Here is a 25990-nt window from a genome sequence, read left to right on the forward strand (position 1 = left end):
ACAAGAGAATTATATCTTACTTATTCATGACAAACTCAGAGAGCTAATTGAGGAGCAAAGACACATTTCTGATAATTTCGATAATTCAGTCAAGAAAAGGTATTCAAGAAAGCAATTTACATAGTTGTTCCATATGTCGGGAATTCATGAGCTCATGAATTAATTCCTGTGGAACTCATAATTTGCAGCTTAATTGGCTGTTTGGCGTATTCACAGTTTAATCTCAGGTTTCTATGGTACATCATTAGTCTCTCAAATTTTCTGCTGCAGGCAATACAGCCTGAGATGTCGTGGGTCCCTCTTAATACTTTCCCTAGTGGCCATAAAAGGGATGACCACTGATAATTATTGAATGGATGACAAGGATTGGCTATTAAATAAAGAAAACTGCTGCACTGCTGCTCAGGGAATCAGTTCCTGAACCGTTTCAGTGGAGATCGGGGAATTTACACACATATCCAAGTTGGACGCTCTGACTTTATACCTGTATGAATGCTACACAATAGAGCTTTTTAAGGAACTTCGAGCAACACGAGCAGCTAAGGTATCGTTACTACATTATCCCTGTATTGAACAACCCCTCAATTTTTCCTCATTTCTTAACATCGTCTGCGTTCATATGAAACCCCAGGACGTACCTCCGCCCAGAATTCTGCATATATGTCGTTGGCCGTCAGTCTCGTCACTGGCCACAGCTTTGTCACAGAACAAAGATCACAGGCGGTCATCATCAAACCGATGACACGGTCTCTAGAACACAACGAGACAAGACTGGTCACCGCAGCGTTTGCACAGGTATGAGAACAGCTAGGAAGACTTCCGCCGTTTCAGGTCCGAGCACGGCTTCAGGCTGGCACTGCTGCGTGCAGCAGGGAGGAAAGACAGCATTTCAGAGCAGATGCAGCTGAAAGGAGAGAAAGGACTCAATTAAGCGACGGGGTCACTTTAACCGTGAGAACACCAGTCATCGCTCTCCCTGGTCCCATGAAGAGTGCATACTCCGCTCCTGCTCCCTGCTGAAATGCGATGCCATGCCGGCCTGGCCCTGACACCTTCTAAATCCCTGCTATACCTGACCGCCATGAACCAGATTTTGAATTTCATGGGATTGTGAAACTTTAGAGTGGAAAGAAACCTTGGGGGAAAAAAGAAAACCTACCCAATCCTTTCATTTTGTAGAAGGAGAATGTGACATACAAATGAGGTGTAAACAGTCCAGGAGCAGCCAGAGGACTCAGATTTCCAGACAGCTCTCACTGCCTCGCCTGCAGTGAAGCGTAGGGCCGCCGACCACTGTACAGATGCTGACATCCCCACAGAAAGGAGGGTTTTTTCTCCTCAATTGCTTTGTGCTCACCGCTATGTGTTCGAGGTCTTCCCACCGCCCCCCCCCCCAATATGGTTTATTCAGTCTTTCCTCTAGAGGACAAGTAAAAATTGCCTAAAAAGTATTCAAACATACACATCTCCCATATAATTTTAATGGATTTGGTCTAATGACACGGGGTCACCCTAAATGAAGTCTACACTTAAGTGTGGCACTACGCGCTAGCTATTAAGAGCTTTTAATATACTGACTTAAACTTTTACAAAGCTAATTGCATAACGACAGAAGGCAAATTATCGAGAAAGACACAAAACCTCGTAACAAGCGAGAAGATGTCTCCATTGCCCCTCCCACCTAAACTCCAGAGTCTGAGGACTCTGCTGCTGCTCAAGGTCGCCGAGCTTCCTGGGGGGGTGCAGACAGACCCCATCTGTGGGCAAGGGCTGCCCTGGGGCCTGAGCCTGTCCACCAGGGCTCGCAGCAGAGCCAGAGGCTTGGCTGGAGCTTCTGATTTAGGGGTGCTCCCCCAAGCAAAGATTCCTGGATGTCCGGGAGACCCTGCTTCGTCTATTATCCAGGTCTTTGGTGCCGAGCACTTGTGAGGTCTTGTACTGATATTTCCCATCAGCCAGTTTCTTTCAGCCCATTAGCCAGGTGGCTCAGTGGTAACGAATCCACCTGCCACTGCAGGAGACACAAGAGACATGGGTTCGATCCCTGGGTTGGGAAGATCTCTGGAGAAGGAAATGGCAGCCCACTCCAGTATTCTGCCTGAGAAATCCCATGGACAGTGGAGCCTGTCGGGCTACCGCCCAAAGGGTTGCAAAGAGTCGGACATGACTGAGCGACTGAGCACAGCGTTAGTAATCTCTTCTACAAGCTCACTTCTCATAAGGACAAGTGGGAATCGTATGTCTAACAGGCAGTCTTCATGACTTTAAAAATGTCACTGAGACTTAAAACGTGTACTCACCCTGTAACCCCAAAACAGGTGTCATATGAAGATATAAATCCCTTAAAATGATCAGAAAGCCCACGTTTTCTAGATGAGGTAGTTTCCTAAGCATTTTGTGGTTTACAGGAAAAATATTTATTTCTGGATTTGGGCTTCTAAAACAACGACTGCATTTCTGTTTGCTTAACAGGCCAGTTCATTGAAACAGGAACAAAACATGAAAAATACTATTATTTTGTTAACAAGTAATTATCTCATGAGACTTAAATAATTCAGTCTCATTCAGTCTACATTCACACAAAAGAATCAGCATTCATTTCTTTTGGATAAATATTGCAATAGGCTTCATCTCAAGAAAGATTTCTTATCTCATAAATCTAAGGAAAAAACTTGTTAACAGAAATGGGCACTAGAAAGCATGTGAACCACTTCTCTTCCTGGATATGACTCCGCAGGCAGAATCCTTACTATTAGGGTTGAAAGGATAATAACCTCCTTACCATTCAGACTTTACTGTCAAAATTACTTAGAAAAACAAATTTATCAGTATTTTACTGTTAACCAAACAAATAAAAACAAGACAGATAAGATCTGTATTAAATGCCTTTAAAAAATTACTTTTTTTTTTTTTTTTGGTTTTTACTGTTAATGACAAATTAGTGGGATAGTCATGGTTTCCTGGAAACATTAACTTGAATTGGAATCGTGTCATTTCTTTCTATGGATGGGACACAGGCCTAACTGGTGACTCACTGGTTCAGCAGCTCAGGCATGTCTGACTCCTTGTGACCCCACGGACTGCAGCATGGAGACGTAATTCATGCTGCATCCACACAGCCAGCTCTGAAAGGGATGGAGTTTATGCCAGCTGTGCTCTTGGCATGACCTTGCCTGTCCTCCTCACTAAGAACACTGCAGTGAGAGCCCGGTACATGATGCCTCTACTACTGACGGTTCTCAGGAGGGTAACTTCAGGGCGGGGGGCGGGGCAGCGGTTCACTACATTCATTTATTCCAAAAGGTTCTGGAGGCCTGAATGTGTCAGACACAGCTCTGGAAATGAGTAAAATAAGCCCTGCTCAGAAGAATGGATGCTTTTGACCTGTGGTGTCGGAGAAGACTCTTGACAGTCCCTTGGACTGCAAGGAGATCCAACCAGTCCATTCTAAAGGAGATCAGTCCTGGGTGTTCATTGGAAGGACTGATGTTGAAGCTGAAACTCCAATATTTTGGCCACCTCACGCAAAGAGTTGACTCATTTGAAAAGACCCTGATGTTGGGAAAGACTGAAGGCAGGAGGAGAAGGGGATGACAGAGGATGAGATGGTTAGATGGCATCACCGACTCAATGGACACGGGTTTGGGTGAACTCTGGGAGTTGGTGTTTGACAGGGAGGCCTGGCGTGCTACGATTCATGGGATCACAAAGAGTTGGACATGACTGAGCGACTGAACTGAACTGAACTGAACTTGTAGGAGTAATGTTCTAGTGGCGAAAAGCAGAAGGTAAGGAGAAATTTTTCATTCAATGAATCTATAGAAAAACACTTTGAAGAAGGCAAACATATGAGGATGAGTGAGAGTCCAGTGGAGATGACAGTGTGCAAGTCCTAACTCGGGAATAAGCGCCGAGTGTTTGCGGAACAGCAGGAAAGCCAGTCTGGCAAACGCAGCAGGGAGGTGGGGCGTGGGCTGCTTGTCGCTGAGTCTGGAGACAGACGGGAACAGTCTGACAGCAAGCAACTGGAGGCTGCGGGTACAAGAGCGGCATGACACGCTTTTAAAGAGGTCCCTTAGGTGTGCTCAATGGAGGATGGACTGAAGACCTGTGTGGGGAGGGAGGCTGCTGAGAAGTCCTATGGGAGAATACCGACCATCTAGAGGTGCGAGCAGAGCAGTTTGAATTGAGGTGACGGTAGAGACCCCTGGACTGCAGAGATCCAACCAGTCCACCCTGGAGGAGACCAACCCTGAATATTCACTGGAAGGACTGATGCTGAAGCTGAAGCTCCAATACTTTGGCCACCTGATGCAAGGAACTGACTCGTTGGAAAAGACCCTGATGCTGGGGAAGACTGAAGGCAGGAGGAGAAGGGGACAACAGAGGATGAGATGGTTGGATGGCATCACTGACTCAATGAACAAGAGTTTGAGCAAGCTCCAGGAGAAGGTGGACAGGGAAGCCTGGTGTGCTGCAGTCCATGGGGTTGGACACGACTTAGCAACTGAACTACAAGTGGAGACAAAGAAAGTAGGAGGAGTGTCAGGCAGTGCATGAGTGCTCAGTCGTGTCCGACTCTGCGGCCCCATGGACTGTAGCCACCAGACTCCTGTGTCCATGGGACTTTCCAGGCAAGAATACTGGAGTGGGTTGCCATTTCCTTCTCCAATTTTAAGGAAACTCTATATTGTTGTCTATCATGGTTGCATTGATTTACATTTCCATCAACAGTACAGCAGAAACTAACACATGCCAATACAAATTAAAAAAAAAATCTTTCTTTGAAAGCCAAGGAACTGAGAGTCCTAAAGGAAGCAGCAACTGAAAGTCTCAACTACTGCTGATGACAAGCCACACTTTAAACATAAAGATGCAGACAGTGCAGCAGTAAAGCGCTGGGAAAAACATTACATGCCAGTAAGTGACCACAATCACAGGGAACTAGTCCATCTGACCACATGGACCACAGCCTCGTCTCAGTCAATGAAGCTGTGAGCCATGGCGTGTAGGGCCACCCAAGACGGACGGGTCATGGTGGAGAGTTCTGACCAAACGTGGTCCACTGGAGAAGGGAATGCAAACCACTTCAGTATTCCTGCCTTGAGAACCCCATGAGACCACGGGGTGGCAAAGAGTCGGACATGACTGAGCGACTGAACTGAACTGAAGCGAGCACGGGAAGGCCGGTGTGGCTGTGAGACACAGACAGCTTTAAGTGAGAGGCATCACCAGGATAAAAAGAGAATCTCACAGTGAGACGAGGCTCCATCGTGGAGAAGACAAGAGACACACGGATGTCTAGGCACCTAGTGAAGTCTCTAAACACATGAAGCAAACCTGAGACCTGGGTTCGATCCCTGGGTTGGGAAGATCTCCTGGAGAGTCGGACATGACTGAGCGACTTCACCCACATTTAAGAATTATTAACATTTTAAAATATTTTTTGCCTATTTTTCACTGTGCCACTTCCATATAAATTACACACATAATGACCTTTTAGCCTCTTCGTAGTGAATACTTATAAACAAAAATAACGTTCTATCAAATTTGTTTTCAATTAAAAATATCCACCTTGGGATTTTAATTGCAGCTATATTACATTTATCTCTTCACTTGTAAGTGAGAGTATATTGGCTTCTTATCCAAGAGCATTGCTGTGACTCTTTAGTCTTGAATCATATTTTATGTGGTTTGTTTGCACAGATCCTATCACTTTTTGTTAGTAAAATTATACAGTCATATCATAGATTTTTATCACTTGTGAATGTATTTTTCCAATTTTTAATGGAAATACAGTTTCCAGTATTTAAAAAGTTATGAATTTATATATTTCCTTCTCCAGGAGATCTTCCCAACCCAGGGATCGAATCCAGGTCTCCTGCATTGCAGGCAGACGCTTTACCATCTGAGCCACCAGGGAAGCTCTGAATGTGGGTATTAGTATATATTTCAGCATAATTTCTACCTTTCTTAAGTTTGAAGTTTTTCTTATAAATATATATATATATATATATAAATACATTTATTAAGTACCAATTTCCATGAAGTTTTTGGAAAGCAATTGAAACATGAAAATTATCTTGCCAGGTATATGCATGATAAATTTTAACATAGTTACAATAGTCAAAATAGTATGACCACAGTTGAGAGTTAGACAATAACATTTAAATGGCTTAAGGAGTCAAAAGAAATATTTTAGTCTATATGAAAACTCCAATTCAATGGAAAAAAAGAGATCGTTAACTGAATGGGATTGATTTAACCCATCAGGAAGAAATAAAGTTATGCTCATAAAAATGTAATTCAAGAAGCATTAAGATCTAATTACAAAAGTATGCAAAGAAAAATTTAAGTACAATTTACACTCCTTTGAGGATAGGGAAGGCCTTCGTAAGCAAGACAGGAAACCAGATTTGATAAAAACAAATGACAGATTTGGACTCAAGAAATTAAATTTCTTTGCAGTTAAAATAGGAATAAAGTTTTTGAAAGACACTTAAAAGAAAATGTAACATATGACAGAGAAAATCTTAATAGCCTTAACAAAAATTAGAATGTAAACTGATTTGTAAAAAAATGTAAAGACTCCAACAGAAAAAACACACAAATTGTGAATAAATAGAAGTAGGAACAACAGCCAACAAACATGAAAAGACCTTGAATGCAGGCATCTATCAGAGAATGGCATATTTAAAGAGAAATGGCTTTTGCCCTGTGTTAGAAGAAGTGTGAATTTCTACAGTTCTTTTAGAAAATTTAACAAATTTGTCTAGTTTTCTAACACCATATGTGATACGATATACATTTTTAAAGGACAGTAGTAAGAGAGTTGATTACAGAATTAATAATAGTGCAAAATTCTAGAAACATTTGATTAATAGAAAGAAGGTTAATGAGCCAACCCCAGATACTGAGGAAGCTCTGTGATCACGTTTTTGTTTAAAAATCTAGGTTCGTGCACAAACACACAGCTGTGAATAAACACAGGGGAATGCATGGGATGGTACCACACCAAGGACGCTATTAGCTGTGGACCAGAACAGAAGCAGGGACCCTCGGGCTTCTCATTTATGCTGTGTGGACAGGGCTGTGACAGTATCAATTCTATGGGGCCATTCCATAGGAGGGGCTTGAGCAGCAGTGTTCTGGTAGCTGCAGGGGTCAGGGAACGAATGCCTCCCCCACCGACACACTGACGGACGGCTCTATTACTGCTTTCCTTGCATATGGCTGCACTCTTTAAATGGATAAAACAAATATGCATTACCTTTAAAATTACTAATCACTCCCAAATTATACAATCATCATAACTACACAGCATACACCACTAACACACATACACGCATGATGCACCAAGTATATCATTTGCAATTAGATTTTTAAAATTATCTATTTTATAATAATGCTATTATTATCATAATATTTTTCTAAAAACATATGCAAGAAACTTGATCCTATTTACACGGCTCTTCTTTGTAACCTAAAGAAAATGGAGACACAGAGTTTTCAGCGACCCGACGGATGCCGTAATGTCGGGTGTATTTCTCCGATCTTATAATTGCATAAGAAAGAGAACTGTGAACAAACATCTGTTCCCACAGGTCCTGGCACAAGAACGACACATGAAATCTGCCAGAGGCAGAGACAGATGAAGACTGCAAATCACTCTGCACCGCTCGGGCTGCAGGCAGAGGGGCAGGTGTCTGCGTGACTCGGACGCTCCCAGCATCCTGGGAGGCTCCCAGCAACGTGTCCAGACAACTCTGTGAAGTTAAGATGCACTTCTTTTCCTCAAAGTGACTCCCCGTAAAACGTTTGATGATCATATTCCTGAGGAGATACAGTTTATTATGCATCTGTCTGTAGTTACTTGTAAATGTAAAGTTTTGTGTTTGGGACCCCTGAGCAAATTGCTTCTAAAAACTAAAAGTAGATTCCTGTGGAAAGAAACGTTAGGACCAGTACCTTAATGGATCACAGAGTAGAGCACACAAAGCGCCTGAATAAAGAGTGGATTCAAGTTCAGCAGGACTAGAATGAACCAGTAACCAAGTGTTCCCAGGTCTAAAGATGTATCACTTAAGATGGACTTGGTCAGATATGCACCTGCGAGAGCAAAGCCCTAGAAAGAGAAGCTGGTGGTAACCACCTACACACTGGCCAGGGCAAGAGGCATTTTAGCCAATGGACTGAGATCTAACGGACAGATGGGTGGACAGGCTCACAAAGAAAACGCCTGATGCATTCCTGAATCTAGCAGGCAAGTCACACCTTCTCAGAAAAAAAGGAATCAAGCCACCTCAGCCTGATGCCACTGGAACATTTAACGACGCTCATTCTTTCTGTTTTGACTCCATGTTCAAACAGACTCCCGATGGCCACTCAGTTTCCTAAGATTGTGACCACACTGAGTGCCAATATTCTGATGTGTGTAGGTAGAATACACATTTGTAGATCAATAACATGGAATGCAAGTCTTACACATCAATCACACTGGCTTGGCGAATAAGATTTGGATTCTGATGAATCCATTTCTATTTGCTTCCGAGTCTGAGAGGTCAGCTGGACTGTGATAAATCCAAGGAGAAGCGTCTTGCAGAGTGACTTCTCTTTGACAGCACCCATTCCTATGCGACCAGTGTAAATTCCAATTCGTATTTCAGTTGTCTTCACAATACACTGTCAGCGATCTTGTCAAGTAATGAAATACCCAAAGTAAGTATAAAGTGCACATAGAACAAACAAAAAAACCACATAAATTCTCTTTACATTTCTTTTTTCAAATATAAATTTGAAATTACGCTTTTGCTTTAAAATACACATTTATTCCAAATAACACTGCCTGGGCTACTGAACTTTCAGAAGTGCTTTTTACCTATGCGATTGGTTATTGAGGTTCAGCGATCCCGTCTGGTACATCTCTTCCAGCTGCTTCCGGTTGCCGAAGTACAGAGCGAGGTCTGTGGCGATGATGGCTTTGCGGATGATCTCAAGCACCTGCTCGTATTCGCTGGAGCTCAGGGTGGAGAAGATGTTGTGCCCTTCCAACTAGGGGAAGACACAAACAGACACTCATAAGCACAAACACCCACAAGCCGACAGCAGGCACCGGCTCCCGCTTCATGACACGGTTGGTGACGGGAAACAACAGTCGGTTGTCATTTAGGACAGAATCTGCCTGCAATGCGGGAGACCCGGGTTTGATCCTCTGGAGGAGGAAATGGCAACTCACTCCAGTAAACTTGCCTGCAAGAACTCCATGGACAGAGGAGCCTGACAGGCTACAGTCCATGGGGTCGCAAAGAGTCGGACATGACTGAGCGACTAGCACTTTCAGGACACATTTGGGGGGAACAAAAGGATAGCTTGAAATGACTAATGAAATCAGTGTTTTGGTTTCTCCTTATGATAGAACAGTGAAGCTACCACTTAAATGAACTATTTAAACCACATAACATTTCCCACCACAGAATTCCAGCGATTTAAATAGATACCTACTTTGGGGATATTTCCAGTAAGTAATTAAAGGATTGGAATATGTAAAATATTTAAGTGAAAGAATTTTCCTTTTACACTAATTAAAAATTTTGGTAGTTTTCATATTATAGTAGAAATTAATGGTTAAAGAATCATCTACACCCTTGTTCATTTCTGCAAACCTATTGAATACCAGCCTGATTACTCTGTACCATAGAAGAAAATGTCCCACTACTGGAAAATTCATAGGCATATTAAAAACTCTCCCTACAGGCAAGAATGCTTTTACATAAAACACACATCCCTGAGGTACAAAAACTGTAAGACCATCTTTTTTTTTTCTCACAGTACATGGACACAGCAGATCATCACCCTAAACAAGACCAAACACCTGGCATTTGGATTCTATTTTCTCAGAATTATTCTTCTATATGTGAATCTCTTAAACCTTTTTCCAATAATTTCCCTCAGAATTTTAAGTTTTGATTTGTAATTGAGATTAAAATGTGTCATTTCTGATCAAACAAAAAAGGTTGAGACTCAACTTGTGGGCTCATCAGTTATTTTTTAGTGAGTTATTAGTCAACATAACTGTACTGAGCTACTACTGAGCTGTAAAGAATCTGCCTGCGATGTGGGAGTCCTGGGTTTGATCCCTCGGCTGGGAAGATCCCCTGGAGAAGGGAACAGCTACTCCATCCAGTATTCTAGCCTGGAGAATTCCGTGGACTGTATAGTCCATGGGGTCTCAAAGAGTTGGACACGACTGAGCAACTAACGCTTTCATAATTGTACTATGAATTGACTTTTGTTTCTAGTTGTCTTAAACTGTATTTACTGACTGATAAAATATATTACAAACTTGAAATCATTAAAGTACATTTCTTTACAAAATCAGATACCTCAGTAAGACATTCTCTGCTTCCTATTACTCTGAAATAAGGCTGTGTGTTCTTATCAGAATCTTTCTGAATTATCTACTGTTATGGTCACGTATGGATGTGAGAGTTGGACTGTGAAGAAAGCTGATCACCGAAGAATTAATGTTTTTGAACTGTGGTGCTAGAGAAGACTCTCGAGCGTCCCTTGGACTGCAAGGAGATCCAACCAGTCCATTCTAAAGGGGACCAGTCCTGGGTGTTCATTGGAAGGACTGATGCTAAAGCTGAAACTCCAATACTTTGGCCACCTCATGCGACGAGTTGACTCACTGGAAAAGAGTCTGATGCTGGGAGGGATTGGGGGTGGGAGGAGAACGGGACGACAGAGAATGAGATGGCTGGATGGCATCACCGACTCGATGGACATAAGACTGAGTGAACTCCGGGAGTTGGTGATGGACAGGGAGGCCTGGCGTGCTGTGATTCACAGGGTCGCAAACAGTCGGACACGACTGAGTGACTGAACTGAACTGAACTGAAGATATTATATTTGTATTTAAATTATCCTATGATAAACGCAACAATGGAGTTACTTATAATCGGTTCTTCTTCTGACAATGATATCTGTAGAATGGTCTAAGATTATAAATCCCTTTCAAACTTATGATTTCACTTTCAAATGATAAAATTTCAGTAAATCTTTGATATATAGCTAAAGTGAAGTGCTTGCTGAGACACTAGTGACATTTTTATCTGACTAAAGAGGACCAGCCCAGACCTCACTGTCCAGCAGTCCTGCCCCCTATCCCCGACTACCGTGGGAGCAACAGGCAACACTGATGCATTCTGGGACTTTGGAAGGGAAAAGGCCAATGATGCAACTGATGGCATCAGGGATTCAAAGCAATGATGCTGTGAAAAGTATCAGCATTTACTTTGATGTTAAATTGCCAACTGCATCAAACCACTGACTAGGAAATATAAGAACGCTGTAATTAAGAACACAGATTTTGGAGTCAAACAACTCTGGTTTTTAATATCCTTCTGCCCCTTACAAGCTGTGTGATAATGAGCAAGTAACCTAACCTCTTTGATGTACATTATTCTTATCTGTAAAATGGACACGAATAATAATACCTGTCTCTCCGGATTCCACAAAAATCAAATGTATTGATAAGTGCAAAATTCTTGTTTATTGGAAGTACCTAAAAATGATGAGGGCTTCCCTGGTGGGTCAGACGGTAAAGAATCCACCTGCAATGTGGGAGAGACCCAGGTTCAATTCCTGGGTCGGGAAGATCCCCTGGCGGAGGGCATGGCAACCCACTCCAGTATTCTTGCCTGGAGAATCCCTTGGACAGAGGAGCCTGGTGGGCTGCAGTCCAGGGAGTCACAGAGAGTTGGACACGACTGAGCGACTAAGCACAGTACAAAAATGATGAAGCAATGACTATGATGACTGTGATGGTGATAAAATCTAGCAGGATAACTTCTGCAGGCAGACTTCAGGGAGAGAGAGAAGGAGAAACAAGCAAACAAACCTGTATGCCCAGAAGTGAACGGGATGGCCGGAGACCATGCCTATCTATTTAGGATACATCTGTAGAAAAGGATGGATTTCAGCTAACCTCTGTAATATACTAACACATTGTAGCTTGTAAGTGGGGACAGTGTTGAGTATTAAGTACACCAATTTTGCTACAGTTGCAACAGACAACAGTAAATCCTACCTACTGTTTACAGTAAAATCTACCTGCAGATGGACTGTGTCCCAGAAATGCTACTGCTAGAAAAGCTCATGAAAACGTCACGGGATCCCAAAATGTTGGGATAAAGACGATGGTTTAAAAACCTGAACATATTTCAACAGCACTAGGCAATTTAAGGTTAGTGGAATAGTGAGACAGTGTTCTGAGTAATGAGAATAATCATTCCTAATTGGTCTGGTTTCTAAAATGTCGACTTTGGGGTACCTACCATGAGGTATTCACAGAAGGCAAAAGACAGAAAAAGGGTAGCTTCAGTATTCAAAACAATCATTAACATCTTCTCATGAAATACATTTTTAATATTAAAATGAACATTATTATGAATATTAAATAAAGGAATGCTGAATGAACATTAACATGGATTTAGTATTCTAACACTAATACACGGGTGCGTTTTAGACAAGAAAACAGAGCTTATTCAGTCACTGTCCACACAGACTAGTCTCCGTACCTGAAATCATTCCACTTGACTCCACAACTGAGCCCCCTACATGCTCTGTCCTGAGGACACACTCGCTTCCCCCTAAATAAAAGCTGGCAGTTTCCAGTCTCCAAACTGTGCCCACACTGCTCTGCCCTCTCCCACTCTGAGTCCACAGTCTTCACGTTGCCCACACCGCCCATGTCAGCAGACGCGGCAGAGGCCTGCAGCGGCAGCGATGAACAGGCCTTACCATTCAGAGGAGAGGGGCGCTAAACTCACAGAAGCTTCCGGGGGCATGTGAGGCCTCTCTGGGCGTCTGAGGGGCTCAGGGCCGAGTGAAGGGGCACACACCTGCGCCCCAGCTATTGGAGACATCATACAATAATTTCGCTGGAGGAGGAAATGCCTGAGCTGAGCCGTGAAGACAAGGACACGCTTGAAAGAAAGAAAGAAAGTGGGAACTGGACAGGGCAGAGTCAGGAAGAGTCTGGAGCCACAGACGTGTTGTAGATGCAACGGGTTCTGGAGCAGGCAGGGGCCGTTCATCAAGGACTGCGTATCAGTTAAGAAAGGAACTTTATTCTTGACACTGTGGCACCTACTGGTTACTTTTTAAACAGGAAAGTAACGCGTTCAGACATATATGTGGAAGGCAGACCTGAGAATCACAGGCCTGGGGAAACGGCGGTCACCAGGGGAAAAAGGCAGTCAGACAGACAGCATCCAGCGAAGGCAGAATCTGGGATATCCCCAGGGAAGGTCCCTGCTGGCCACACAGAAGGCTGCGGTGTCCAGAAGGGCCCGTGCGGCGTCCACCGCGGACGCCAGCCGGCACTTCTGTCCAGCCGGCTGCGGCCTGCACACAGCCCGGCTCCATCACAGGAGGGCAGCCCCAGGGCCGCTGAGACACTGCGGCTCAGCCCCGCTGAGAACCAGAGCCTGTCTCCTCTCCTGGTTCACGGAGACTGCCTCCTTCATTCCTGACCGGACCTTCTCCCGCCGCCCAGCGGGGAGGGAACTTCCCTGCATCCTCCTCACGGATGAACGTGCGGGCCAGGGTGAAGGACAGACATCCGCTCGCCCCACCTTGTACCAGGACAGACACCCGTCGGCCCCCTGGACCAGGACAGACACCCGCAAGGGTGAACGATAGACAGCCGCCGGCCCCCTCTGCTGCGACGGATACCCAGCCTGTAGCACGAATAACACTGTGTGTGTGGGTGCTGGACTGAGGTCAGCTGCCAAGGCCATTGGCTCAGTCTCGCTGTGCATCCCTGCTGCTGTGGGCACATGGGGTCCTCGTCCCCGTGCCCCCCACCCGCCGTTGTCCAGACTGTCCACTAAGGAAGTGCAGCAACCCCTAAAAGTCAGCCTTGGGGTGAACAGGACTGATACACACACGCGCGCCCGCGCGCACGCACGGCCTGGAGAAGGCCTGTGGGCAGCTCCCCCATCCATCAGAGTGAAGGCTTTCTCTCCGGCCGCCTGGCCGAAGGGCGCGCCGTCCCAGGACCGCGGCGGTCCGCGCGGCGATAGGGAAGCAGCGTGCGTGGCGCTCGGGGCGGCCGCGGGGAGAGCCGCTCCGTACAGGGGTCGCTGGCGGACAGGACAGCGCTCCCAGAGCGGTGCGTGTCTCCTAACGAAGCGCTGTCTGATAGTTCAGCGACCGGACGCTGGCATTTTTCCCATTACCGAGGATGTCACCTTAACTGGTTAGCCTGGAGGGCGTCCTGACCACACTCTCGCTCGGCGGGACTTGGTGACTGGAGGCGGGAGGGCGAGGGGGTCACTGCGCCGCGGCGGGAGCCGCAGAATAAGCAGCGCTGGGCCGGCCGCGCATCGAGCGTTTGGAGGCAGAACCTCGGCGTCGGGGGCGGACACGCGGGGGGCGAGAGGCAAGCCGGGGAGGGCCGTGGGGCTGCAGGCGGAGGCCGGATGGGCAGGGGGCCGGGGTCTTGCCTCCCTCGCGTGCTGCTGGGGCGGGGCTGGTGCCCTTCTCACGGTACCCTGGGCCTAAATCCTGTGCTAGGAGGCACATCTGCTGTTGGCAGGAATTCTCAGAGGCAGTTGGATGAATCTGAGAAGGAAAACTCAGGAGCATGTAAAATCAGCAGGGTAGACATCTCCAGAACACGAAGGAAAACCCTCCGAAATACTCCTGCCCATGGGGGTGGGGCCATGCATGAGTCTATTCCCCACCCCGTTTCCCCAGTCACGGCTGCACAGGAGGAGCTGGGCAGTCCAGGATGCGCCTGAGCCTGTGACCATGGCTGGTTCCTCTAGCCAGCGACCCCAGTCCTCTACCGAGGTCGCACCTTCTCTAAAGACACAAGAGCAAACGCACAAACGTACCTCACCAGTGACTGAAATCCCTTCTCTAATACTTGGAATCTAATTGTCCCCAGCAACTCTGTGGCTGCCAACAGCTTGACTGAACTTAATTCACTGCCTTGAGTTTCAGTGACCATGTTCTGACCATTCTGGAAACACTGCATTATGTAATATGCAGTCCCCACATCACTGAGGATTTGCTGAAAATGACACAAACCGTTCACACTGGCTTCATTGTCAGCGGCAAGAAGCAGAGGAAGTCTTCCTGGCCCAGGGCAGACCCTCCCCACCCTGCCCGGCTTGTATGACTGCTGTCATCACCCAGGTCAGGCTTCAGTACATCCGGCAGCAACGGACTTTGCAACTCTGGCCTTTTTAAAAGCTAACTCTATTATGTTTAGAAAAGGCTTTATGAAGAAACTTTACGAACGCTATCAAAATTCACTGGCAGATTAAATAGCAGAGATGTCATCACAGCCGAATGCATGCACTCACTTAGGACCCAGGAAGCACATGGGCTTGAGGGAAGCCTGAATATCTCTAAGCGAAAGCACGCTGACATCATCTCTGGCATTTGCTTTTCTTCCTGTGCAAGTAAATAGTCTCACAGGATGAGTAAGGGCAAAGTAGGTATAAACTGTCATAAAGTTTTATAACATCTGTCTACAGAAAGCTCATTTTCGTATGTGTGTTTTCATATATATATGTGCGTATGTATAATACACATTTCTTATACACACACATACAGGCACATGCATATCTATATCATACGCACACATGCCAACACATACACATATGTGTGTTTTCATATATATATGTGCGTATGTATAATACACATTTCTTATACACACACATACAGGCACATGCATATCTATATCATACGCACACATGCCAACACATACACACCCACACATATCCATACACGTCTTTCCTCTTGCTTAAATTCCCAGGTATACATGGATCTATCTACCTATCCATGGGCTTCCCTGGTGGCTCAGAGGTTAAAGCGTCTGCCTCCAATGCGGGAGACCCGGGCTCGATCCCTGGGTCAGGAAGATCCCCTGGAGAAGGAAACGGTAACCCACTCCAGTATTCTTGCCTGGAGAATCCCATGGATGGAGAAGCCTGGTAGGCTACAGTCCACGGGGTCGCATAGAGTCGGACACGACTGAGCGACAGAACGGAACCTATCCATACAAACCATCCATCCATCCATCCATCACTTAACAAAATGAAGGACAGGGACCATCAGGAATGATGACTCTGTTGCTCGCGGGGACAGAAGCGGCCTGGGGACGGGTGGGACGTTCGGCCCCTGCTGGACTCGGCTCCGGCTCGGGCAGACTGCTCCCCCTCCCCGGCAGGTAGTCAGAGGAGCACCTGCACTCCAGCAAGCTCACGGTCACCTTCGCAGCCCCGAGGAGAGGGGCGTGGGCAGACACAGTCTGCCGGGCTCGGGAAGATCCTGTGTGCGGTACCACCAGGCACGGGGCCAGCGGGGCCAGCGGGGAGCCATCTGGAGGAGCTGGAGGGATGAGCCAGCTCTGGGTGGGCGGGGGCCTGGGCTACTCCAGGAAGGAAGGCTGCCCTGAGCGGTAAACACCCTCCGCTTTGCAGGTGATCGCAGCGGTCACTGCTGAGGTCCTGCCGGGGGTTGCCTCACATTCTTGTAAATTCAGAATCCTTCCGGTAACCAGACCTGTAATCAGGGGACCTAATGAGATGTCTCTTCCTCCTTCGAGGTGCTAACACTGAGAGGAAGAAACGGGGTCCACTATTCTGAGTCAAACACAGAGCATATTTTAAAAACTCTGACGGAAATCAAACCACTACGAGGTAATAGCTACTTCTTCAAGATGAGTTTGAGGAAAAGCTTTACGTGAAGACGCAAACACATCTCACTGTGACGTTGAGAACTGTCAGTGTCCAGAGCAGTCACTAAGAACATCTCAAAGCAACAGACTTACCCACACACAAGAGGAAACAGAGAACTTCAGTGCACTTAAAATCTTATTTGCCTCACTTTCAAGGTTTGTTGGTCAACACATTCTGGTTCTAGACTATGACAATCCATATGAATTAAATGAACTATGTGAAAGAGTTCATTTGTCTCGGGTATAAGGTACTTAAAAATCAAATGTGGTTACAAAATAGATATATATATAAATCTTCAAAAAGGAGCCTTTATTTAAAAAAAAAAACAAAACACAGTTATCTGAGGATGACTCTAAGAAACGGTTCTACAGTAAAATGTGGCTGCTGTTTTAAAGAGGGCCACAGCTCCCTAAGCTGGGAGGCTCTCTCTGAAGATGACGGGGACCTGGCGGCTCACCTGCAGGATGGACACGGTCTGGGAGAAGTGGTGCTGCTCCATGGTGGACGTGGAGTACAGCGCAGCCAGGGGGTGGTCGAACTTCTGCAGATAGCTGTTGCTGAAGCCCCGGTGGTCCAGGTCATGGCACAGACATGCGATGAGCAGTCCTTTGCGCTTAAGAAATAACACGGCACACAGATGTTCAAAACAAAGAAACGGGACTCTCATGCTGACTTCTCTCACTGATGCAGCCCACATCCTCACGAACATTGAAAATGCCAGATAATCTAGCCTCCTTTTTAACCACTTTGTTTTCTGTGGCTGACTCTGACAGCCAAATTACTACTGAGGTTTCCTGCTGAGCTCTGGAAAAAGTGTTTAAGTGGGGGCAAATTAAAGCAAGGGTTCCAAAGGACAGATAAAGCGAATCTGCAAAAGGAGAGGGCAGTTTCCGTTCTTCATTCAAAGATCTATTTGACGCTAAACTCTAGAGATGGTATGGTTATCGTGAACGAGGACTGTAACAAGGAAATCACAATGCATGGGGCAGGCAGCTCCCTGTCTCTGCAGGGTCACGTGTCCTGGAGCAGGAGGAGAGAACGGGGTTGAGTTGGGGCTTTCACAGCGGCTGCTGGGGCCAATGGAGAGGACAGCGTGGCCACCAGGAAGGTCTGCCTAGGAGCGGCACAGCTGGGGCTAAGGCGCTCCGGTCCCTGAGCTCGGGGCTGGGTGGCCAAGGAAGGGCTGGACAACAGGGCATGAACAGACAGGGGTCCCCGCGTCCCCTCTGAGTGTGTCACCAGCTCCAAGTCTGTAGAGGCTGCAAAGCAGTGGAACATCAGAGTCCCTGTCCTCTTGTGCGGGAGAAGGTCAGATCAGCATTTATGTTTTAATTGCATTTAATGTTCTGGGCTCTCAGGTGGATAGGATAAGTCGCCATTATTTAGGGCATGAAGGCAAAGAGAACAATTCGCCTCATCTACATCCTTTCAGAGGAGAAGGAAATGGCAACCCACTCCAGTATCCTTGCCTGGGAAAATCCCATGGACAGAGGAGCCTGGTGGGCCACAGTCCGTGGGGTCACAAAGAGTCGGACATGACTGAGCGACTAAGGACACATCCTTTCAGAAGAGTAGGCTTTACCAGGGAAGAGAGACTACAAAAAGCAGTGCTTCGTTGACGGACATTTTGGTGACACTGGAATTTCCATTTCTATTTTCTTATACAAAACAATGGGAAAAAATGCTTGGATGTTGCCATTTAAAACTGTGCTTCTCATGAGTTTACTGAAGCAAAGTTTGTCGTGGAATAACGTGGCACTTAATTTTGGCATGAATGGGCTGCAGACCCAGAGTGCGCATGTCCACTCTGGCTACCTGAACACGGGGAAGGGAAAGGGAGCGCAGGCACACCTCGAGGTCGGTGAAGCGCCCGCGGCTGCTCTGCAGGATGGCGTACATGCAGTGCGCCACGGTCACTGCGTGCTTCCAGTTGTGGTAGGGGACCCGGCGGTAGTTCTTCTTCACAGACATGATGAAGCGACACAACTTCTCCAGCTCGAAGCTGTGTGGGAGAGACAGCATCACGACAGAGGCTGGGAAAGAAACAACACATCCCAGAGACAGTCCTGCTCTAGACACACAGCTCTGGGCCCATGCACACCTGCCCCGGGGAGACTTCGGGGGTGCTGCGTGAGCCTTGTTCACCAGCTCACTGACATTCCTCCAGCTGGCAAGGAAGGAGCACTCTTTACCGGCTTCGTCTCGGACACTGTAACGGGCCCACCAGCGAGCAGACCCCAGAATCTGCTTGACTTCGCTACCATCAACTCCCATCACCACTTCCTGAATGGTCAAGCATCCCCTGAAGCCCGCAGGGTCAAGACAGAAACAAAGCTATCACTCTGCTCAAGGGTGTTTTCAGAGGTTTTCCAATAAAGCACACTCACATTCACAAACTGCAAACATGCCCGTCACAAGAATTTTCTAGATGAGTGCTTATTCTTTGAAAAGGAATCCAAATTACCATGGTACACTCAAATTATTAACTGGCAGTGGCAAACGATCACATTCAAATACGTAACACTGCATGAAAAACTATGACGCACGCTCTTATTCTACAGTGTGGTCATACATACTGTATTTCTTTTAATGTACTCAGACTTCTTTAGAGCCCCACCAACTCTCTCAGTGGCTATGAGGCAGCTTAAGACAAAAGCGTATCAATATGAAACAGGGCTCTGCAAATACCAGAGATGAGAGTTCAGAAAACCTCTAAATATTAGTATGTATAACCTTCATGCTTCTCTACTGAAATTTCCAAATAGTCCCTGAAGTATAAGACATGTCATTACAAGAGTTTCAACTGGTCAAAGTCTCAACTGCTATCTAAGAAATAGGTTAGGTATCTTGCGTTCATTCTTTTCAAACAATAATTTATAGAAGCTGCTGATGGGAATAAGAGAAAACAGAATTCAATAGGAAAGGAGTGGTAATTTAGCTCTAGAGAAGCTAAGAGCCTCTATAAGCCACTTAATGACTAGTGAAAGAAAGAAAAAATTATTTATTGCATTTTAACTATGCATTTAAGCTATATTAAAAACAAACAAACAAATAGAAAGGTCATGCAGTTCCTCTAGGACAGACCACAAAAGAAGGGAGATGTGGAAGGAAAGGGCAACCTAACTTCACTCCAAACAAAGGACGCCACTCTGAATTAGGAGACCTGGTTCCTTCACTCTTGCTTCAACTGGCATATTAAAGTTAAAGGTGAAAGGCGATGCTCAATGTGTGTGTTTGTTCCAAGACAAACCTGGTTATGACCTGGTTATGAACCAAGGGAATCTAAGAATGCTACATGCTGTCTAATAATCTTGGCCTTTTTAAAAATTCAAGTGTTTAGAGAAAACAATCTGTGGCATGTTTTAATTATCAACCAGGAACTCGGAGAGGCATCGAGGTGGTCTCACATACCAGGCTGTCCCACAGGATCGGTGGATCATGTACACGAAAATTCCAGGCCACATGTTTTCAAAGGGGCCGACGTCAAAGTGGAACCTGGAATAAACAGAAAGCACAGCTCATGAGGAAATGCAGTGAACTGGGACAGAGATACAAATAAAGCAAGCAACTTTTATGTATGAAGAATCTGAAAGAATACTGGGAGTGTGGCCCCCTGCCCTCTCCCCTTCTCAGTCGCATCTCTGTAGTAACCAAATGTTTCCAGGGGGACATTCCACGTACCCCCTCAGGAACGTAGTCCAAGATCTAAGCCACTGCTTAAGTCTCTGTTACAAAGGAATATTCTGGCTATTATCAGAGCAATGGAAAAGCAACATAATGATGCTGTTGATACTACACACTCATCAATACGACACACACACGGCACGTGCACTGCAATTCATAGACAAGGGGGATCTTATCTGAAATTCTTTTAGAGCTGAAAAGCCGTCTATTTCCCACTTTAATCCAGAGGAAACTTTTATAAATATTAACATTCAAAGCTATTGCCTATTTTCATATGCTAATTCAGTTGTGGATATTTAATCCAAATAAGCAGAATACTCAAGTATTACACCATTTTCCTTTAGGTGCAACACTTCTGAAATCAAATGTGTGAGTTTTCCACGCCAGGCAGTTCTCCAGTTCTCTGCAGACACCCACTGATTTCCCAGGATTCAACCCCATACTCACACTACCTGGAGTCAAGGCAGACCTCCCAGCTCAGGGGCTGGGGCCCACAGACTGCCCCACTTCATAGGCAATCACAGGTCAAGGCCACCCGCCCTTCTAACCCGTCGGCTGGCCATTCCCACAAGCCCCTTCTCGGGGCAGATAATGCGCTAGAACAGCCTCAGAACTCAGAGGAACCCTTCAGCTAGACTGCTGGCTTGTTCCTGGGACACAACTCGAGAATGACCAAGAGGAATAGGCGCCCAGGGCAAGGGAGTGGGGCACGCGTGCAGCCCCGGCCTCTCTCTGGGGCACCCCCCTTTCCAGCACCTGACGTGCTCCCCAGTCTGGAAACTCTTGGAACCCCTCAGTTAGGGTTTTCTGGAGCTTCCGGCACACGGGTACGGGTGATGAAATCCTTGCCCGCTGGTAGCCTGACCCCAGTCTCTCTCCCTGGAAAGGAGTCCATGGGCGGGGCTGAGCTTCCAGCCCTCCAATCACAGGCAACGAGCTAGCCCTCATCTGCCCAGAGTCTTTCATTAGCAAAAACTCCTGAGTGGTTCAGTTCAGTTCAGTTCAGTCGCTCAGTCCTGTCCGACTCTCTGCGACCCCATGAATCACAGCACGCCAGGCCTCCCTGTCCATCACCAACTCCCGGAGTTCACTCAAACTCATGTCCATCGAGTCGGTGATGTCATCCAGCCATCTCATTCTCTGTCATCCCCTTCTCCTCCCGCCCCCAATCCCTCCCAGCATCAGAGTCTTTTCCAGTGAGTCAACTCATTGAAAGGCTTAATATGAGTAACAGAAGATACCTCTCTCACCCAAATCACTCAGGAAATTATAAGGGTCAAAGGAGCTCTGTGCCAGGAACTAGCGACAAAGACCACAGTCCTGTGTTTCTTATCGTATCACAATATATGTATTAGTTATGCAGTTACGTCCAACTCTGCGACCCTGTGGACTGTAGCCCACCAGGCTCCGCTGTAGCGTATCACAACATACTGCATATATATATATGCACACTATGTAACACATACCCTGTTAAAAGATAAACTGAGGCATTATTTGAGCAAAAACCCATTTAAACAGGGCAGCACCAACTTAAAGTGGTCAGGAGTGCTTTGCTGACAGAAGTCATGGAAACACCTCTTTAGAGGCAGTGCCAAGAAAAGATATCATCTGATTGGCTACAGCTAAAGCCTAGCTGGCTGTTGAGAACGTGTTCTTAGCATTTCCATCTCGCGACCCTGAGGCATTTACAGGCATAGATTCCTATTTGTTTACTAGGCCAGCAGGGCAATAAACGCACAGCGATCTAACGACCTCCTCGTTTAATTAATTTAACAACACGATTTTTCATATTTTAAACAACTGTCAGCTCTGATCACTTTTGAAGATTTTTTTTATGCTGTTATTAACATACAGTGTTGGCTTACACTTTTGATGGGCAGTTTGACCACCAGTAACAAATGTATCAGCATAGGATTAGAAGAGAAATGTGGATGCTAAGCCATGTACTACCAAAGTCTCAAATTTAACTGGCAAACTTAAAACTATACGGAAATGAAAACTTTCAGTTATCTGAGCTTAAATGCCATTTTGAATAGTAAATATTTCATAAAGTATGTACACAAGAAAAGTTAACATTTAGGTTGGCTCATTTCAAAATGGCGTTCAGGCTAGTTTTTTTTTTTTTTAAAGATAAAGAGATCTGACCTTTCCTTCCTTGGAAGGGGGAAAAAGTAAGGTCAGAGACTGCAACATGGAATGCAATATTTATGATTCTACTTCTGGAAGCCATTTCACTCTAAGTTCAGTCGGGTGAGAACTGCGGCTAAGGAAGCCGACGGGACAGGAGGCTCACAGCTCGATCTCTTTGCACAGACGGCCGGGCAGGTTGAAGCGCATGAGGCCTTGCCACTCCTCCGCGGTGCAGATGCTGTGGTAGGACAGCTTCTCCATGGTGACCCTGTAGATGCACTCCGAGTGCCGGATCCTGTGGTACATCTGGAAGGCGGAGCAAACACAGAAAACATAAACTAAAGCGTGTGTGGTTCGTCATTAAAGTGCAGAGGCTGCTATAAAAAAAAAAATCACAACTGCAACTGGATTCTCCATTACTCGTCCTTAACTACTATTACAGTGCGTATTACTATCCATTAACTACTATCAGTATCAGTTCAGTGCCGTTCAGTCGCTCAGTTGTGTCCAGCTCTTTGCGACCCCATGGACTGCAGCACTCCAGGCCTCCCTGTCCATCATCTACTCCCAGAGTTCACTCAAACTCATGTCCATTGACTCAGTGATGCCACCCAACAATCTCATCCTCTGTTGTCCCCTTCTCCTCCTGCCCCCAATCTTTCCCAATATTTCCCACCATCACTATATATTTTCATATACACTGAAGAAACCCCCACATGTGATTCTGAAGACACAAATGTTTTTTTAAGAGATTATATCTCCATTTTAAAAGACTTCTTAAATTTTGGAACAAGAGTTGTTTTTTTTTTTTTTTTGTCAGACAGCCAGACATGGTGTCTAGGTGGAGAGATTACCTGGTACCTTATTCTTGGCCTCCCAGCCTTGGTGGGAAATAAACATCTGATGTTCATAAGCCACCTAGTCCACAGTATTTTGCTATAGCAGCACAAACAGACTAAGACGCAAAATAACTAAATTGAGACAACAGTTGACTTTCTTTCTGTGTCTCCTTTTAAAAATATGTAGCTTAGCTCTTGGTGATCTCTAAGTCCTCTAGTCCAGGGAGTTTGAAAATTTGCTGATTGTAAAGTTCTTTACTGGTAAAATAAGTTTATAGATGCACATGTAATAAATGTATGCCTCTTCAGAAATTACACAGTTAATATAATGTTTGTATTATAAATTAAAATTTAATAGAAAATTTAAAAGATTAAAAAGTACATATTTTTAAAATATTTAATTTTATTTACTTAGCATGACTTTTGCTCACACTAAATAATTATATATTTTGAAATGAAACACTATATGTTATCTATTGTCAAGTATTTTTCTTTATTACTTGGTGGGATGGTGATGTTTAAATTAACACTTAGAAACAGTGGTACCATTGGAGAAAAATATGCCAAAAAGTGCGTGAGTGCTAAGTTGCTTCAGTTGTGTCCTACTCTTTGTGAGACTATGGACCAGAGCTCTCCAGGCTCTGGTGAAGTGCAGCACCCTAGGCCTCCCTGTCCATCATCAACTCCTGGAGCCTACTCAAGCTCATGTCCATTGAGTCGGTGATGCCATCCAACCATCTCATCCTCTATCAACCTCTTCTCTTCCTGCCTTCAATCTTTCCCAGCATCGGGGTCTTTTCAAATGAGTCACTTCTTCACATCAGGTGGCCAAAGTACTGGAGTTTCAGCTTCAGCATCAGTCCTTCCAATGAACACCCAGGACTGATCTCCTTTAGGATGGACTGGTTGGATCTCCTTGAAGTCCAAGGGACTCTCAAGAGTCTTCTCCAACACCACAGTTCAAAAGCATCAATTCTTCGTCGCTCAGCTTTCCTTATAGTACAACTCTAACATCCATACATGACCACTGGAAAAACCATAGCCTTGACTAGACAGACCTTTGTTGACAAAGTAACGTCTCTGCTTTTTAATATGCTGTCTAGGCTGGTCATAGCTTTTCTTCCAAGGAGTAAGCGTCTTTTAGTTTCATGGCTGCAATCACCATCTGCAGTGATTTTGGAGCCCAGAAAAATAAAGTCAGCCACTGTTTCCACTGTTTCCCCATCGATTTGCCATGAAGTGATGGGACCAGATGCCATGATCTTAGTTTTCTGAATGTTGAGCTTTAAGCCAACTTTTTCACTCTCCTCTTTCACTTTCATCAAGAGGCTCTTTAGTTCTTCACTTGCTGCCATAAGGGTGGTATCATCTGCATATCTGAGGTTATTGATATTTCTCCCAGCAATCTTGATTCCAGCTTGTGCTGCATCCAGCCCAGCATTTTTCATGATGTACTCTGCATATAAGTTAAATGAGCAGGGTGACAATATACAGCCTTGACATAATCCTTCCCTATTTGGAACCAGTCTGTTTTTCTATATCTAGTTCTAACTGTTGCTTCCTGACCTGCATACAGATTTCTCAAGAGGCAGGTCAGGTGGTCTGGTATTCCCATCTCTTAAAGAATTTTCCACAGTTCATTGTGATCCACACAGTCAAACGCTTTGGCACAGTCAATAAAGCAGAAACAGATGTTTTTCTGGAACTCTCTTGCTTTTTTGAAGATCTACCGGATGTTGGCAATTTGATCTCTGGTTCCTCTGCCTTTTCTAAATCCAGCTTGAATATCTGGAAGTTCTTGATTCACGTACTGTTTTAGCTGGGCTTGGAGAATTTTAAGCATTACTTTACTAGCGTGTGAGATGAGCGCAATTGTGCGGTAGTTTGAGCATTCTTTGGCATTGCCTTTCTTTGGGATTGGAATGAAAACTGACCTTTTTCAGTCCTGTGGCCACTGCTAAGTTTTCCAAATTTGCTGGCACATTGAGTGCAGCACTTTCACAGAATCATCTTTCAGGATTTGAAATAGCTCAACTGGAATTCCATCACCTTCACTAGCTTTGTTTGTAGTGATGCTTCCTAAGGCCCACTTGACTTCATATTCTGGTTCATTAACTACCCTAAAGACTTTGTGTAGATCACAACAACTGGAAAATTCTTAAAGAGATGAGAATACCAGACCACCTTACCTATCTCCTGAAAAACTTGCATGCAAAACAAGAAACAACAGTTAGAACTGGACATGGAACAATGGACTGGTTCCAAATTGGGAAAGGAGTACATCAAGGCTGTATATTTTCACCTTGTTTATTTAACTTGTATGCAGAGTACATCATGCAAAATGCTAGGCTGGATGAATCACAAGCTGGAATCAAGACTACAGAGAGAAATATCAACAACCTCGTATATACAGATAACGCCACTTTAATGGCAGAAAGTGAAGAGGAACTAAAGAGCTTCTTGATGAAGGTGAAAGAGGAGAGTGAAAAAGCTGGATTACAACTAAGCATTCAAAAAACAAAGATCATGGCATCTGGTCCCATCACTTCATGGCAAATGGATGGGGAAAAAGTGGAT

At 45.3% G+C, this 25990-nt stretch overlaps 1 protein-coding gene across 1 annotated transcript in view; it reads right to left on the minus strand.

Moving 5' to 3' along the window:
- The window catches only part of PDE10A (phosphodiesterase 10A), a 266588-nt gene that overhangs the window by 13705 nt on the left and 226893 nt on the right, over window positions 1–25990 (minus strand). The window contains exons 14-19 of the mRNA XM_055433314.2: window positions 22738–22880; window positions 20172–20255; window positions 18612–18762; window positions 17218–17373; window positions 8879–9051; window positions 639–750 (exon numbers count right to left, since the gene is read on the minus strand). Coding sequence (XP_055289289.2) covers window positions 639–750; window positions 8879–9051; window positions 17218–17373; window positions 18612–18762; window positions 20172–20255; window positions 22738–22880 — 819 coding nt within the window. The remainder of the gene's footprint in view (window positions 1–638; window positions 751–8878; window positions 9052–17217; window positions 17374–18611; window positions 18763–20171; window positions 20256–22737; window positions 22881–25990) is intronic.

The sequence above is a fragment of the Moschus berezovskii genome, chromosome 10, assembly GCF_049115385.1.
Source record: "Moschus berezovskii isolate FMDL1 chromosome 10, NW_MosBer_1.0, whole genome shotgun sequence".
Classification (NCBI taxonomy): domain Eukaryota; kingdom Metazoa; phylum Chordata; class Mammalia; order Artiodactyla; family Moschidae; genus Moschus; species Moschus berezovskii.